The sequence below is a fragment of the Delphinus delphis genome, chromosome 11 (genome assembly GCF_949987515.2).
Source record: "Delphinus delphis chromosome 11, mDelDel1.2, whole genome shotgun sequence".
Lineage (NCBI taxonomy): Eukaryota > Metazoa > Chordata > Mammalia > Artiodactyla > Delphinidae > Delphinus > Delphinus delphis.
Window position 1 is genome coordinate 39070656 of NC_082693.1, and position 16962 is coordinate 39087617.

General features: G+C 50.9%; 1 protein-coding gene across 3 annotated transcripts; it reads right to left on the bottom strand.

The window, feature by feature from the left end:
- Positions 1–458: 458 nt before the first annotated feature.
- Positions 459–13329, bottom strand: LMBR1L (limb development membrane protein 1 like). Of its 3 annotated transcripts, XR_009521189.1 has the most exons (18): positions 12947–13329; positions 9949–10033; positions 8628–8661; positions 7441–7580; positions 7150–7253; positions 6374–6500; positions 5794–5862; positions 5592–5656; positions 5173–5245; positions 4996–5079; positions 4824–4900; positions 4182–4259; positions 3960–4033; positions 3635–3725; positions 3485–3551; positions 1507–1668; positions 1170–1310; positions 459–830 (listed from the first exon to the last, which is right to left on the bottom strand). XR_009521189.1 is itself a non-coding variant. In XM_060024711.1 (17 exons), the coding sequence occupies exons 1-17, from the start codon at positions 13016–13018 to the stop codon at positions 1243–1245; spliced, it is 1470 nt and encodes a 489-aa protein (XP_059880694.1). In that variant the 5' UTR covers positions 13019–13329; the 3' UTR covers positions 459–1242. The 3 variants fall into 3 exon arrangements, 2 of the variants coding, with proteins under 2 accessions (XP_059880694.1, XP_059880695.1); XM_060024711.1 differs by having other exon boundaries at positions 459–1310; XM_060024712.1 differs by lacking the exon at positions 4182–4259 and having other exon boundaries at positions 459–1310.
- Between the last annotated feature and the right edge of the window lie 3633 nt (positions 13330–16962).

The following is a 16962-nucleotide window of genomic DNA, read 5'->3' on the forward strand; positions in this document are numbered from 1 at the left end:
TTTTTTTTTTTTTTTTTGGTATTCCATACTCACTCCTCACTCAGCTCTATGGCTAACATTCACAGTAACTGTGTACATTAGAAAAAAGCAGCCCTTCCTCAAGCCACCTGATTGCCATTTGCAAGAAAAGTCATAGTAACTATACATACAGTGACTGTGAGGTGAATGGTGCCTCTAGCAGTTGTGCAATGTACAAGCTACATAACCATGAGCGGAAACTTTGCCTCTACCCCCAACACAGCAGGGGGGCTTGTAGAGTATTCAAGACACTGATAGCCTCGGGAAAGATGGAGTTAGGTTCTTCTCTGAGAATCATAAACCCTTGTCAGGCAGCCACTTCTTTTACTCTACATCCAATAGGCAGGTCAAGGAGGAAAGGGCTTGTGTAGGGGGGAAGGGGATATTATATAGGGGGATGTTATCCCATTCCTACACTGATGCCCACCTACCCCCAATAACCAAGGCACAGAAATAAGGTCTGGGCATAGGGAAAAGTCAGGTGACCAGCCAGCTTTAAGGAAGGCTAAGGGAAGAGGAGCTTCCCACTGCCTAATTGTATGGTCTAACACCAGACCCAAGTCCCCAAAGGTCACTGAGGATGCGGATGGAGGGGAAGGGAAAGGATGGTGGGAAGGACCCCTCTGTTTCTCTCTGCAGACTCAGGACTGGTGGGAGCAAAGCTGTTCAAATAGACACAGAGACAGGCCCTTTAAAAAAACCAAAGCAGACCCTGGGATCAACTTTATTGCTGATGGTTGTGGCCTCTCCTCCCTATGACCCCGTCTCTCCAGTGGTCCATAGCTCCTCCAGGATAGCACAGGGCTTAGGCTCTGCTGGGCCAGAGGCAAGGGAGACAATCTGCCTTCCAAGTCTGCCCCCAGCTCAGTCCCTCCCCTGCGCCCATCCCACCCTATTGCACATCAAATCATGTAAACATGGCTATGGGCATGGCCTGGAACAGCAGTGAGGCAGATTGATGTGTAAACGAATTTGGGACGGGGAGCCAGACCCAGTCACCCAGCCCCACCTCACGCTGGGGCCCACAGTTAAATCTGGAAAAGCTGGGGGGCCCGGTCCCAAACTCTGGCTCAGATGATGCAACAGTGCAGACAGCTCAGCTCCCCTCTGCCACCCACCCTCTCAGATTCCAGGTCCTGAGGTCCACCCACCCCTGGGCACCCCTCCAGGCCTGGGCAGCAGATGGCAGTGTCCAGTTTTCTCCCTCCCACCCCCAGCTGGAGGTCACTGGTGCTGGGTCTTCCTAGATGCCCGGGGGAAACCGGAAACCGGCAATGGCAGTCTGTCCAGCCCTGTGGAAGAGGCAGGGTGGGCAGTCAAAAGCAGGATATAGGTTCAGTCCTCAGGGATAAGACAACCAAGCCACAGAATGGGTGGATGAGATACGCTGCAAAGCAGACAGCATGCCATCTCCCCTGCTTGGGATGACCACTGTTCCAGAGGGCTCCATCCCACAACCCCACCAGCCTCACCGCCACTCCCTCTCACCAAAGGCCCGGATCAGCTCTGCCCGCACAGCTGCGGTGAAGGTTTTCACCAAACAGAGAGTGGTGAGGCCCGCGAAGGCTGCATTGTAGAGGAACACGATGTAGAAATTGCCCAGCCAGTTGAAGCGTCCGAAGTCACCCAGAAGGTCCAAACGAGTGAGCCCTGAAGTACAAAGGCCAGGATGGGAGGTAGGCTCCCCAACCCTTCCCTGGCTCAGAGCCCAGCTTTCTGCTGCCTCCTGGTGGCCACATCTCAACACTGCAACTAATAGGTTGGCTTCTATTCATTCGTTATTCCTATCTCCCAAGCTCTGTCTCAGGGACAGTTCAGGGCTATTGAAGAAAGTGTCAGCAGCTAGGCTTGCTTTAACTTCCCTTCCAGAGTCTGGCATCTTCTCCTCCCATGGGGGGTGCCCTCTGGCTCCAGGAGTCCTGAGGAGCATCCTGGGCCTGCTACTTGTTCCTGGGCCAGGAGCCTACAAGCCAAATGTTCTTTTTAGTAGACAGAGCAGTGTGGAGGCTAAGAGCTCTGACTCTGGTCATGGCTGCTTTGGTTCATATCCGAACCCCGCCCTATCTAACTGTGTGATCTGGGGCAAATTCATTAAATATCTGTGCCTCCGTTTCTTCAACTATAGAGAAAATAATGGGACTGTGAGAATTAAATGAGACAACACACATAAAGCACTATATGTGCCAGGCACTATTCCAACACTTACCAAGCCCCTAACAATAATAATATAATCATCAAATTAAAATTCTGGAGGGCTTCTCTGGTGGCGCAGTGGTTGAGAGTCCGCCTGCCGATGCAGGGGACATGGGTTCGTGCCCCGGTCCGGGAAGATCCCACATGCCGCAGAGCGGCTGCGCCCGTGAGCCACGGCTGCTGAGCCTGCACGTCCGGAGCCTGTTGCTCCGCGGCGGGAGAGGCCCGCGTACCGCAAAAAAAAAAAAAAAAAATTCTGGAGCCCCGCCCCCCCCACTTAAAAAATATTCCTACCAGCATCCAACCTTAAAGGAACTAACTGGTGGACCCACAGGCCAAGTTTCCTAAATCGCCATGGCATAAGTACAAATGGTAGAGTAGAGAGAATATGAACTTAAGAATCAAATAGAACTGACGTAAATACTAAATCATGTACAGTATATAGATGACGATGGTGGGGAGGTGGGGAACCTATGCAACTCCCCTACTACCTTGGGTGAAGCAGTTACAGTTTTGAACATTTTTACCAGGTAATGCTAGATCATAGCTAAAGATGGGAGAAGAACTGAGCATGCTATTTCATGCCCAGCGTGTAGAAAAAGCACTGACACTGGACTGGGGTTCAGGAGACAGAGGTTCTAGCCTGGCTTGGCCTTGCTTCAAACAAGCTGTATAACTCTGGGTAAATCAGTTAGCTTTTCTGTTTCTCTTTTTTTTTTTTTTTTTTGGCCACGCAGCGCGGCAAGCCAGGATCTTATTTCCTCAACCAGGGATGGAACCCACGCACCCTGGAGTGTAAGTACGGAGTCTTAACCGCTGGACCGCCGGTAAAGTCCCTGTTTTTCGTCTTTTAAATGAGAATGTTGGGACTTCCCTGGTGGTCCAGTGGTTAAGACTCCGTGCTTCCACTGCAGGGGGCAAGGGTTGATCCCTCATGCCGCAGAAAAAGAAAGAACTGTTTATCAGATGATCCACCACAAAAGAAGATTTGGGGGAAAGTGGTGCTTCTCCACCAAAAAAAAAAAATGGAAGTAAGTAGGGGAGGCTGTGGGATGGATGTAGCAAATGGAAAAAGTATGAGCTTTGAAGCAACACTACTCTGAAGCTCAGCATAGCATTTTATAGAGCCTCTGTTTCTCCATCTGTAAAATGGAGATAATCCCTCCTCATAGGTTTGTTGTGGGAATTAGAGAGAGCATGAATATAATGTGTCTGCTTAGTACCAGTAGGTACTCAAAAAAAGCCAATTCTCTTACCTCCTTTTGCTACTTACCCAGGGTTCGAGAGAAGACAGGAAGTGCTGAGCTTAGGACCAGGAGACAGACACAGTTCCCAATTATCTGGGTGGGATTAAGGAAAGGGCAGGTCAGGGTAGCAGAGCTGCCAGCACCTAGTGCCCAGGCACGCCCCCCAGGCCAGCTACCTGCGTCATGGCTGTGTCATGCCACCTGGGCCGCAGTCCCCAGAAGAGTGGAGAGCTGTAGAATCCCACGACCGAGGAAACCATCAGGTAACTGTCACTGGGTTAGGGAAGAACTGGTCTGCTCCCAAGGATTAATGCCTCATCTCAAAGGGAACAGACCTCTCTCCCCCAGCGCTCCTTTCAAATCAAGTCTTTTCCTTCTTTCTGAACCCCGGGTTGGCCAAGTCTTGCCCCCTTCCCTATCACTCCCACTGTAGCTCTGCCCAGCAACCCAGAGGAGACAGGTTTGGTGAAGAGAGGCAACGGTGGGTTTCCAGAAAGATACAAGATGAGTACGACCTGAACGACGGCACCAAAGGAGCCCAGCTTGGAGAAGGAGACCTGGCCCAGGGAGGCACCCTGAGAGATGGAGCAGTGTCACTGTGCAGCACGCCCCACCATCATCAATGCCACCTGCACCCAATACCCTCTGGCCTCAGCTTCTGCCCCCTCACCCAGCCTTTCTTAGGCCCTCCCCAAAAGATACGGTGGCAGGGCAGCCCAGTACCTGCATGCCCCGGGGCATGGCAGCCTCATCGATGAGCAGCTCCAGGATGTGGATGGCCACAATGAGCACAGACAGACCCTGTGTGAGGCAAGGTCATGGACTCCCATCCCTGTCCCAGCCCACAGTTGTATCCAGAGTTGAATGTTAAAAGCAGACACTCTGGTCCAACATTTTCAGTTTCCAGTTAGCTGTGTGGGACCTCCTGAAGGCTGATGCTAGCAAGAGAGCACCTTTGAGGGTATTATAAGATGCACCCTCTCCAGATGGGAAGGATTGCAAAAAGGCCAAATAGAAAAATATACCTCTTCCTCCAGACAAATAAGACTTATTCCCAAGTCCAGGATGTAGCAAATGGGGGGATGGACTGGATTTCGACCCTTATTTTCACCCCAGAGCAAACCTGCATAACTGCTTAGGCCCTGCGCGGCCTTGGGCAAACTCCTTAACTTCTCAGTTTCGTCATCTACAAAATGGGGACTGATGTGCTCAGCACAAGGCGGGACACAAAGTAGATACTCGCTGAGAGGCAACTACTATTATTGATGATAACCAGGTCCTTGCATCTCCTCCCTGCTCCCTGAGAAGGTCTAAGGTACTCATGGGCCTACTACCTCCCACCCCCACCAAGGCTGGTATCCGTACCGTCAGTACCAGCAAGCACAGCATGGCCAGTGGGTAGCCCAGGTTCCGCTGCCAGGCTGAAGCCTTCCGCCGCTTCTCTGTGCAGGGATGGGAAGCAGTTAGCAAGGGCCTAGAATGAGGCTCTCTTCTCCTTGGGGAAAGCAGGCATCCCAGTGCCTACCAACCCACATACCCAGCAGGACCCTCTGTGTCTGCAGAGCCAGGACCTGTCTGTGCAGCAGTTCCATGTCCAAGGGCAGCCAGCAGGAAGTGGGATCTGAGGGCAGAGAAGATGGTGCTGTCCCCGAGTCCTGCACAGGCCCTGCCCAAGCCACGCTCACCATCCCAACTGGGAAGAGCTGCGTCTCACTGCAGATCCTGCGGGTCAAAGCTGCCTCCTCAAAGGCTGAGCAGTGCAGCTGCTCCTCCAGGTCCTCCAGCAGCTGTGGGCGGGGGAAAGGGAGGGATGGGCTGTCAGAGGCTCCCTGATCCCAAAGGCCCCAGGAGAAGCCTGCTCATCTCAGGCCTCCTTTGTCCTATTCCTTCCCCCTCCCTCATTCACCGCCCTGCGGCCAGGCACTTTATGCAGTCCCTCCCAGCTGCCATGTCTTCTGCTTTGTATGCCTGGTGACCAGCTCCAGGTGATGAGGGTCAAGGATACAGGAGCCAGCAAAGGCTGTGGCCCTCTGCAAGGTGTGCACTGCACAACTGTAGGGTTGCTTCATTGTTTGGCTCCAGCTTTGCAGGAAGCCCGCCCTGCAGGATCAAAGGACAAGGGGCACTACATACCCGGGGCTTGACCAGCAGCTTCCCAGTGACCGAGAACATGCGGGCGAGACCTAGCGGAGTACACACTGTGGGGACAGGAGCCAGTCACCTACCAGACCCTTCTCTCTACCGCTTCCCCTACCCACCCTTCCATTCCGTCCTCCACCCTGGTTGCGCTGGCCTGAGGACCTTACCCATTCCCTCTCAGGTCCTGAACACTCACCCAGGAGCAGCAGGACCCCGAGGAAGGAGATGCAGGAGTAGAGGTAGGGGAGGTAGTACTCCCAGAAGTCTAAGGGTAAAAAAAAGTACGTCAGCCCATCTCTCTCCTCCTGCTTACTGGGGGATGACAGGCCTCAGAGTCTAGGCAAAGGCACAAGACAAAAGCCTATAGGGGTTAGGAAAGTAATGTAAATGAAGAAAGCTGGCCAGAAGAAGGAGCGACAGAGACTATAGCAAACTGGAGATCCTATCTAAAGGGCACAACCACTATTTGGCCCAAGTCACTGGGGCCTAGTGTGGCCAGATCCTCAACCTTGTCAAGCAAAGCCAGAAACCTGGATATTAATGTGAAATCTCCCCGTTTCAACGGACTCACATTTTTTTAAATCATTGTATGGGCCCAATGGAACACTTCTACAGGTTGGATTTGGCCTGAAATCCATCTGTCTGAAACTTCAGTCTAAGGGGGAAGGTTCCCAACTGCTCCACTTTAGAGGGATACAGTTGGTCCGGGCAAGGGAACATCGGCCAGCTGAAGAGTCAGCCGGCCTGGAGGGTGGGGAGGAAGCTGGCCTTCTCACCATACAGGGACTCCGTGCTGGCCTTACTGTTGTCCACAATGGCTGACGCCACCCACACCATTCCCAGCACCAGCAGAGTGAGGAACATCAGCATCACCACCGTCTCGTAGACCCGGGCCAGGACACCCTACAGGAGGAGGCAGTAGGTGGGGTGCGGGCAGTGTGGGGAAGGAAGGAGACGGCAGAGATGGCAGCTTGGCTGGGGACCCGAGAGGACCGGATTCAGGAGGCAGCGGAGGGCGTTTCCCGCTTACTCTGCTAAGTCACTCTGTCCTCCTGCCCCACAGTCCGGGATCATTCCCTCTACTGGATATCCTTCATTTGCAATCCCCCTCCCCAGATCCCTTCTCCATCCCTGTCTTGCCCTGGGAGGCTGACCCCGAGGTCTGTGTCACATAAGCTTTTTGCCCTCTGGTTTCCTGTTCACCTTGCCCAATGGGAAGGGCTGGCAGGAGAGTGGAAGGTAGGAAGAGAAAGAGTCCAGGGTAATTTTTTGTGTTTCCTCCCACCTTGGGCACCTTGGACACTAGCTCCTCTCCTGGGTGGCCACACCTCCCCAGTTTCCACTATCAGTGGCTTCCAGAAATTATTTCTTCCTTTGGCTCCCACAGGCTTAGGGGTGGTCATGACCTCCTGTTGTCACTAGCGCCTCAAGCTCCTTAGTGCTGATTAAACCTCTGCAAATAGTTTCTTCATTAAAATCTCTTCAGTTGAACCATCTCAGTGGAATCCTGTCTCCTGTCTGCACAGATTGATTGATACATTCCCCCACTCACCTTTCTGGAGCCAGCGAAGCCCTCAGACTCAGTGAAGAAATATGCAAAGGGCATGAGGAAGATGAGGGACAAGTTGGAGAAGAGGAAAACGAGGTTCCAGAGGCCTAGAGCAAAAAAGGAGAAGCAGAGATGGTCATTAAGGGGGGACCCCAACCCACTGGGGACTGACCATGTGGCAGGGAAGGCGGGAGGGATGGGGTGCTCTATGACTGATTAGCCCAGGCTGTCTGTGTCTGCCCTACCCTATCTGCTCTCCATCCCCACCCTCAGCTGCAACCAGGATCGATGTACCATGGATGAGGGAGCCGTTGAGCCACTGGATGTAGTAGTTCCGAGGCAGTGAGAGCAGCACCTCGTTGCTGATGATGGAGAAGGGCAGGAGCAGGACAGCACCCAGGGCGACTGCCAGGGTGAAGGTGCACAGCTCGAGCCTGGGCAGAGAAGGGGAAGTGCCTCTGATTAGCTCAGACACTCACTTCCCTGGGCCCAAGAAGCCCCATTCGTCCCCACAGGCACTTGTGACTTCTAGAACCAGCTGTAGCAGTGACAGACCTAGGGAAAGAGCTGTCTAGCTGGGGCTCTACCCACTGCCTCCCCACCATAGCCCTTACCTCCAGGAAAGCCTTGGCATGTGGGATGGGAACAGCTCAGGCATTTATGGGAAACTGGTCGCCTGCCATATCACTTGCCCAGACTGTCCCCAGGAATGAGGTCCTCCCGCACTTGCCTATAGGGTGTGCCGGGCATGATGCCAAGCTAAAGTGCCTGACTTCTCTGCTCAGCTCAGGGAAGTGGATTTCTGAGCTTGCCTTCTTCAGCCTGGACAGAGCAGGGTCACTCCATATGGCTATGCCCTATGGGAAGGTACTAAGGCAAAGCGGGGACAAGGGGAGTTGAAACCCAGCTTCATAGCCAAGGCCTGTGCCCTGGGCTGCATCAGCTGAAAAGAAGGGACAATTATCTAGTTGGTCCATGGGAGGTGAGAGAGGGGGGTTGCCTTTTAATCTGTTGCCTGTTGAATCAGAGGGGTCATCTCTATATTTTTCTCTTTAGGTGCTAGTGAATAATAACTGCCTAGAGTAAGGGCCATCCTCTCAGAAATAAGCATGCCCCGCCTTTGGGGGTTCCACCTTCCCCATCCCCTGCCGTTTCCATCAGTCTGTATCCCCACCCCACACCCTCTCCAGTGGCTGCTGGGAGGTGACGCCAAGCTGGAGCCACTTCTGGTGACTTAGGCCCGCAGAAGAGGCTTCAGAGTTCCTGGCCAAGAGGCTGCTTGAAGCTCCCGGCCCAACCTGGGAGACAGGAACAGCAGCTTTTCCAAGCATCCCTAGGATAGCGTAAAGCCAGAAGAAGCCAGAAATGGGGCAGAAGCAGAAACTCTCTCTTCTGACACCTTACTCTCCCCCAGCTCCAGGGGCCTCAGATCCCAGCTTCTAAAGGCTACTAGTGCCAGGTACTGAGGCAATGACACTTACGCAATCTTGTTGACTGTAGCATCTTCATCATCCGCTACAAAAGATAGAGGCATGGGGAAGAGGCAGGCCATCAGTGTGCAGCTCTGGGAGCCATCTGTGTTGCAGTGTGCTCTCCTGCTCCCTCCTGTCTCCTGAAAGAAGGGCCTGGGCCCACTGAGGCAGAGCTGGGCAGGAAGCCCTGGGAGAGCTCACACTATGAACCCCACAACCTATTCTCTGGCCAGGGTGGCAGCTAAAAAATCAGTGGTCCCAGGGGCTTCCCTGGTGGCGCAGTGGTTGAGAGTCTGCCTGCCGATGCAGGGGACACAGGTTCATGCCCCGGTCCGGGAAGATCCCACATGCCGTGGAGCAGCTGGGCCCGTGAGCCATGGCCACTGAGCCTGCACATCTGGAGCCTGTGCTCCGCAACGGGAGAGGCCACAACAGTGAGAGGCCCGCGTACCACAAAAAAAAAAAAATCAGTGGTCCCAGGTGGAGAGAGTATGGACCAGAAATTCCCCCACTTCCCTCCTTCCCCAGCTCTCCTCCATCATAGGTTCCTCTTTGTAAGCTGCAAATACAATGAATGACTGGTCTGTGAGGTTGGTTACATCAGTGGCTAGGTATAGCAAAGGGAAATGGTGGGGGCGCAGGGCGGGGAGGGAGAATCATGGAGAAAGTCCCCAGGGAAATCACACTGAGGACTAGCTGCCTTCTTGTCTGAGGGTGCATAAAGCCGTCTGGAGGGGAGGAAAGCTTCAGGCCAGGACAGGCAGATCTGGACAGGCTGGAGCTAGGAACTGTGGTAAGTGTGTCCCTCCCCTTAACCACACAATGCCTACAGAAAGCTTTAATCTGAACTCTCTACCAAGAGAAAGGTCACCATCACCGGGTCCTGGGGTCCCAGTGGTCAGGGAGGTCTCTGAGCACTAGGAGCACTAGGAGAGGAGATGACAGAGCTTGTGCCCATGATAACATTCACCCTGCAGCTGCCTGCTTTAGGTTCACAGAGAGCTTTCACATTAGCCATCATATCTGCTCTACACAATGACAGTGGACTGGGTAGAGACTGTTAGGCTCATTTTGTAGAGGATGCAACTGAGGGTCACAAGAGTTGCATTACTTGCCCTGTGGCTCTGTTAGTTGAGGGACTTCCATCTAGACTTTCCACTCTACCAGCTTGTCTCTGCCTGTGGAGGGAGGGAGACAGAAGAGGCAGAGGCTCCAGAACAGCCACCCCTCCTTTCCCAGCAGGCACCATAGGCTGCTTCCCCTGAGGCTGGTGCCATGGCAACGGGAACACTGGCAGAGGGCAGGCAGAAGGGAGGGAAGTCACAGGTACCTGTGGTGAACTCAGCAGGCTTCTTGAAGCGGGTCAGGGCGATGTGGCAGAGGATGTAGAGTGTCGCAAACAGAAGTGTTGAGATCTGTGGCAGAGTGTGAGCGAGATGAGAAGCTCTAAGCCCCACACATTTCACAGCCCCAATGGCCTCTCTTAATTCCACAGGGACACTTTCCCAAAACTAGGCTCCATACTTCCAGGGGTTCCATCTTTCTCCCCAGTACTTCCTTCTAGTCAAGGCCTCAGGGGCCTACAAGAAGCATCAGACAGGGGCTGTCCCATGCACTTGGGAAAACAGTACCATGCCCAGCTCTACAAGGGTTTTTTCCCAGGAAAAAAATAGTTCCAACTGAACCCTGGTTGGTAAATTGTCAGAGAAGACGCCTGGAGATGCACATATCCGCACACCTGAAACAGGCCACAGAACCAGAGGGAATTTACTCCTAGTACATTATTGGAAAAGGAAGCAGGTTTGAGGGGAAGAAGGGGATGTCTGCATTGTCCTGGTGCTGCACCCCCCTCTTCCTCCACTCCCACCTTGATCCAAGCTCTAGGAGAAAATAAGTAGGAATCATGTTCCTAGACCAACTCAGAGCTTCCACTCTGTTTATTCAGGGGCCCTGAAAGATCAGGTCTGCTCTGGGCCAAACTAGAGCCTCTTTGATGCCCTGTCCTTAATAGTAGGCTTTAATTGGGGCCCCACATCTATAAAGTTTCTAGAGCTGGCATCAGTCCCTTTAAAAGCTATCAATCCCTGGTCCCTACCTAAGGTGATTTGCAACTGCAGGGTAGGCCTCAAAGGGTCTGTCCCATGCCCCTGGGGGACTACTCCTCCAATGGACAGTTATGGCAGGACTTGGCCAGGTTATTCTACACATGCATGCATCCCTACTCTACCGCAAGTAAGCTGCTATTGCCCAGGGAAGGAGCCACTAGACAGCTTGGCTCCACAACCAGGGCCAGAGAATCTTGAGATGTTATTGCGTTTGAAGTAGGCAGGATCAGGGACTTCCCTGGTGGCGCAGTGGTTAAGAATCCGCCTGCCAATGCAGGAGACACGAGTTTGAGCCCTGCTCCAGGAAGATCCCACGTGCCACGGAGCACCTAAGCCCGTGCACCACAACTACTGAGCCTGCGCTCTAGAGTCTGAGAGCCACAACTACTGAGCCCACCTGCCACAGCTACTGAAGCCCGCACATCTAGAGCCCATGCTCCGAAACAAGAGAAGCTGCTGCAATGAGAAGCCCATGCACCGCAACAAAGAGTAGCCCCCACTCGCCGCAACTAGAGAAAGCCCGCACGCAGCAACGAAGACCCAACGGAGCCAAAAATAAATAAATTTAAAAAAAGAAGGCAGAATCAGTCTCATAGGCGCTCCAGTCCCCAAGAGGAGCTGACCCTACAGGGAATCTGCATACAGCTCTCTATGCAAAGAGAGAAGTCATAGACCCCAGGAGAACCAAGGGTCCAGGACAAAACTGTAGCTTTTAATATCAGGGAAGTAGGGTAGAATGAGCCACTCAGATTGTAACTGCAAGATTTTTACTGCCTAGTGCTCTGCCCTGGGCTTGCTTAATAAGCAGGAAGGTGGGAGGGCTCAAAAGGTCAGACTGGAGTTCCACGCAGTTCCATGCAGTTCCAGCAGAGGCTAGGTCATTTTCTAGAGCAGGGGATTGGAGCCAGGTGGGGGAGGTACTAGAAGCCTTCAGGCTGCCCTTGGCCAGCACTGATGTCCTCAGCTAATGGGACTAAAGGATGGGGGAGACATCCAGGAGGCTGCTTCTCTGTCCAAGGTCTCATCCCTCCCTGTTCTCTAGGAATGTGGGTCTCTGGCTCTACACTGTCTTAAGGCCTGGGTGTGCCTCCACGATATGCCCAACCCTGTCATGTGGAACTATCCACTAAGAAACACACAAGGAAAGCTTCCTGAAAGCAGATCTGGAGCTCTACACATGGACAGATCTACTCCCTACTTCTCAGTCCTCACAGATAAGGGCAGACCTAGTTATGCCATGGCTCACTTTAGCCCTCCTCCAATCTGAGGCTGCCCAGGGCAGACTAGGGCCAAGTCTGAGAAAAATGAAGGATGACCCCATCAGTGGGTTCTCCACTCACTAACTTCTATTCTTCTAAACCCTTCCCTTTCCCTTTAGTATTTGTGGGTGAGGGCTACCCAGGGGAGCTCCAAGGGAGGAGACAGAGAAGAAAGGAGAGAGATGAGAGTTCAGAGCCGGCCTGAGAAAGATGCGATCCCCTAAACTCCACTGGGTGTCCCTGGCCCAGAAGTGAGGAGTCCCTTGCTGTGTGGCAGTTTCAGCTGTTACTCTAGGTGGCAGTGAGGCAGTAAGGAAAGCAGCCAGGTGCCCTCTGTAGCACCGGGGGAAACCACTCACAGGAAATCCCTGAATGGCTGGGAAGCTAGGAAACTCGGCTTGCAGGATTTCTAACAAACACCAATAAGGGGGAGGAAAAGAAGGGGAAACTTTAGTTGTTCCCCATCTCTAGACAGTAGAATCCACCTCAGCAAGAGTACTTTCTTCTAAAGAGGGAAACCCACCAAAGTCCACTGTTCGTCTCCCCTTCGTCAAACATTATTTGGGTTTGAGGGGTAAGTGCAAATAAGCCTCCCCCCAGCCAAACCCATCCCTCTCCAACCATCTGACTAAAACCGGCAGGCTCACCAGGCTCCCAGACACACGAAGACCTGCACTCCGAACATGGGCGGGGTTGGGGGACAGGAGGGGGGAGGGGCGTGTCGAGTGGGAGGAACGGAAACCGATCGGCTTTGTTTATCGCGCAGCTACCCAGCTGACCCGATCTAGGGATTCGCCAGCCCGAGCACTGGTCGGACCAGGGCCCTTCGTCGTTAGCCCCTGGACCAAGCATTGTCTGCCGGCACTCTGAGCCCAGGTGGTCTCACTCCGACCCGGACTCTCCCTCTCCCGCGACTCCCGTTCCCCACTTGGTCCTACCCTTCCTGCCCGGGTCCCGCACTCACAATGCACTCGCGGACCTTCTCGTGGAATAGCTGCTCTCGCACGGATAGCACTTCGTAGTCAGCTGCTTCCATACTCTGCTCAGCATGACTGGGGCGGGGGTGTCTCCGGGCCCGGGGAGGACCAGCGGGGATGAAACCGCCGCCGCCAAGCACCCGGACCCAGCGAAGGAGCCGTTTCTTGCAGCCTGTGACGAAGACTCGGGGTAATCTGGGGCTCAGGTTCTGTCGTCTGGACGCCCTTCCCTTAAAGGGGCAGGCACCCGCGGGCCTCGTTTTAAAGGGCCCCAGCCCCCCGCTGCTCCCTCCCCTTTAAGGTCAGTCTTCCGTAGAGTTTCAACGCAGACACCAGCCGATAGGCACGCTAAGAGGAAGCGCAAGTCCCGGTTCTATTTTACAAGAGGCAGAGCGAACACAAAACGGATGGGCGGGATCATTCCAGGGAGCGGAACTCATTGGTTCCTACTGAGCTGCCGCTCTTCGCTAGAGGAACGCTGATAGGCTCGCCCCGTGGAAGGCGGGATCTTTGGGGCTTACCGGTGCTCGTTCTAAAACCAAGCAACTGTCTTTTTCACCTCCCGTAGTTGATGAGCAACGAGTGTGACCTTGCTTAAATAAGCCATTTGGATCAGGCCATCCAGGTGGAATGTGAGAGCACCATAGGGTTCTGAAAGGTACGGCTGCTCAGTAACAAAAGGCCCGTAGTAGCATTTTCTTTTTTTTTTAATTTATTTTTTTATACAGCAGGTTCTTATTAGTTATCTATTTTATACATATTAGTGTATATATGTCAATCCCAATCTCCCAATTCATACCACCAGCACCACCACCATCCCCTCCCGCTTTCCCCCCTTGGTGTCCATACGTTTGTTCTCTACATCTGTGTCTTTATTTTTGCCCTGAAAACAGGTTCATCTGTACCATTTTTCTAGGTTCCACATATATGCGTTAATACAGGATATTTGTTTTTCTCTTTCTGACTTACTTCACTCTGTATGACAGTCTCTAGATCCATCCACGTCTCTACAAATGACCCAATTTCGTTCCTTTTTATGGCTGAGTAATATTCCATTGCGTAGTAGCATTTTCTGAAAGTGTTTATTGTGGGGTGAGGAACCCACTGCCGCCAAGTTTTCACTCAGTCACTTTTGTGGGAGCCCTAGTGTGTGCTAGAACAAATACCAAAGAAAAGTGGATAAGAAACTACAGAAATATCCATCTGAAACTTTGTGAGGAAATGCCCACAGGGGATCATGGGCTGAGTCAAACATTAGCTGACCACCTACTATGTGCCACTCACTTTATAGATTTTATCTCATTTTACCCAGGGGAAGGTATGATTAGCATTTTAGAGATTAGAAAATGGTGAGATATTGTCACAAGGGATGCAAGTTACCTTCCTATGACCTTGATACATGTACTGTTTGGGAAGTCCCACCTTCATGGAGTTAAACCCTTCCTCTAAAATGGAGGGAGTAGTACAGGGAAACTTAAAAGAAGGGATGAGTTTTGCAAAACCCCCCACTGAAGAATAAGAGCGCAATTCTAAAGGACTAGACTGTGTCCCGTTACTATCTGAGCAAGAGTCAGGGGCAAGAATGAACAAATGAATTCTGTACTCTTGAAACAGGGCATGTACCTTTATCTCTATTCTGTTTCCCCAGTGATTTGAAGTAGAACCTTGAGAAATAAAAAGCATATACTTGTATATACATACATATTTGTGTGTATGTTATATATAATATACTCCATATGTGTATGTATGTATGTATGTATGTATGTATATATATATGTCTTTGGTAGTAGCAAGATAATGAGAGGACGTGAATAGCTGATTTCCCTTTTAGCAACCAAGCTTGGAGTGAAGAGAATGCAATGAGGAGAGTGGGCAGAGATAGAAAGAGAAGATAGCTGGCTGGGTCCTTGGCTCTGTTGCAGGGAAGGAAAGGAGAGCACAGGGAGGTGGCTTGGGCCTATTGCGTGACCTTGGTGCTTAACTCTTATCTTTATCTCAAGCCAAAGTACTTTAACGATCTTGTTAAAACACAAATAAGATCTGCCCCTGCTCAAAATCCCTCAAAAGCAATCCATTTGCACTTAGAAATTCACCTGCCTTATAGTAAGAATACCAAGCCCTGGGAATTCCCTGGCGGTCCAAGTGGTTAGAACTTTCACTGCCGAGGGCCCAGATTCAATCCCTGGTCTGGAAACTAAGATTCCACAAGCCTCGAGGCGCTGCCAAAAAAAAAAAAAAAAAAAAAGGCCCTCAGGGGTTACCAAATGGTGGCCTCTGGGCTGCATTAGACATGCTGTGTTTTGTTTGGCTCACAGAATCTTTAATAAATTTGAACAAACATGCCCTTGTCAGCCCAGCTGTGCATTTGAGTTTGTGACCTGTGAGCTAGCACCTCTCTACTGCTTCAACTTGGCATCATCTTCACCCTGACCTTTGGTCAGTTCCTGGTGGACCCTGTGAAGCTCTTTTCTTCCCCAGGGCTCTGCACTTGCTGTTTCCTCTGCCTGGAAGAGCGCTCCCCTTCCCCCTGCTTCTTCCCAATACACTTTTGGTTGGCTCTGGTCTCCTTCAGGTTTGAGCTTAAATGTTACCCCACTGCCTTATCTAAAGCAACCTATTTTTGTAATTTCATTTATCACAAGTTGCCATAATTTAATTTGTTTGCATTTGTTTGTTTCCCCCGTATAGACTCCTAAAGGGAAATAATCATATTTGTTTTGAATGTGGTTATTTCCTTAGCTCTTAGCACCATGCCTAATTCATGTAGGTGCTCAAATATTGGTAAATGTAGTGAGAAAGATGGCAGGCATTGCTAATTATCAGAAGAGCTGGGTTCTGGTTCTAGCACTGTCATCCTGGGCTATGCTTGATCTCATTTGCAAAACTGGAAGACCCTTAAGATTACTTCCAAATCTATGAATCTAATGCTCACAGTCCTTTACAGTTTACAAGGTGCTGTGACATCACCCAAGTCACAGACTATTACAGCTGATTCTTTCAACAGCTGGCTAACATAAACTCTGCTTAGAGACTTATCATCATCCAGAATGTACAACTGAAGTGAACTTTAAGAGGCAAAATATCAATAAACAAATAAACTGGAGACCTCATAGTATAAGACAAACTTGAGCTCAGAACTGAGAGAAAGAATCTAGAAGACTTCCCTTGAGAAAGTAGTTTTGAGCCCAGCAGCAATCTGATTTATTTGCCCACAGGTCCTTGAGTCCTTGTTTACAAATCCATGGGAAGCACAATAACTTTTTTCTATTGCCTATGTTTAGAATTGGTGAAAGCTTTTGTTTACTAAATTACCACTCAGAACACTATGCAAAAAGACACTACACATTCTCTTTTTAAACTTACCAAATCTCGTAAAGTTGCAGGATACAAAATTAATGCACAGAAATCTCTTGCATTCCTATACACTAACAATGAAAGATCAGAAAGAGAAATTAAGGAAACAATCCCATTCACCACTGCAACAAAAAGAATAAAATACCTAGGAAAAAACCTACCTAAGGAGGTAAAAGACCTGTACTCAGAAAACTATAAGACCCTGATGAAAGAAATCAAAGATGACACAAACAGATGGAGAGATATACCATGTTCTTGCATTGGAAGAATAGATATTGTGAAAATGACTATACTACCCAAAGCAATCTACAAATTCAATGCAATCCCTATCAAATGGCATTTTTTACAGAACTAGAACAAAAAAATCTTAAAATTTGTATGGAGACACAAAAGACCCCAAATAGCAAAAGCAATCTTGAGGGAAAAAAATGGAGCTGGAGGAATCAGACTCCCTGACTTCAGACTATACTACAAAGCTACAGTAATCAAGACAATATGGTACTGGCACAAAAACAGAAATGTAGATCAATGAAACAGGATAGAAAGCCCAGAGATAAACCCACACACCTATGGTCAACTAATCTATGACAAAGGAGGCAAGGATATATGATGGAGAAAAGACAGTCTCTTCAATAAGTGGTGCTGGGAA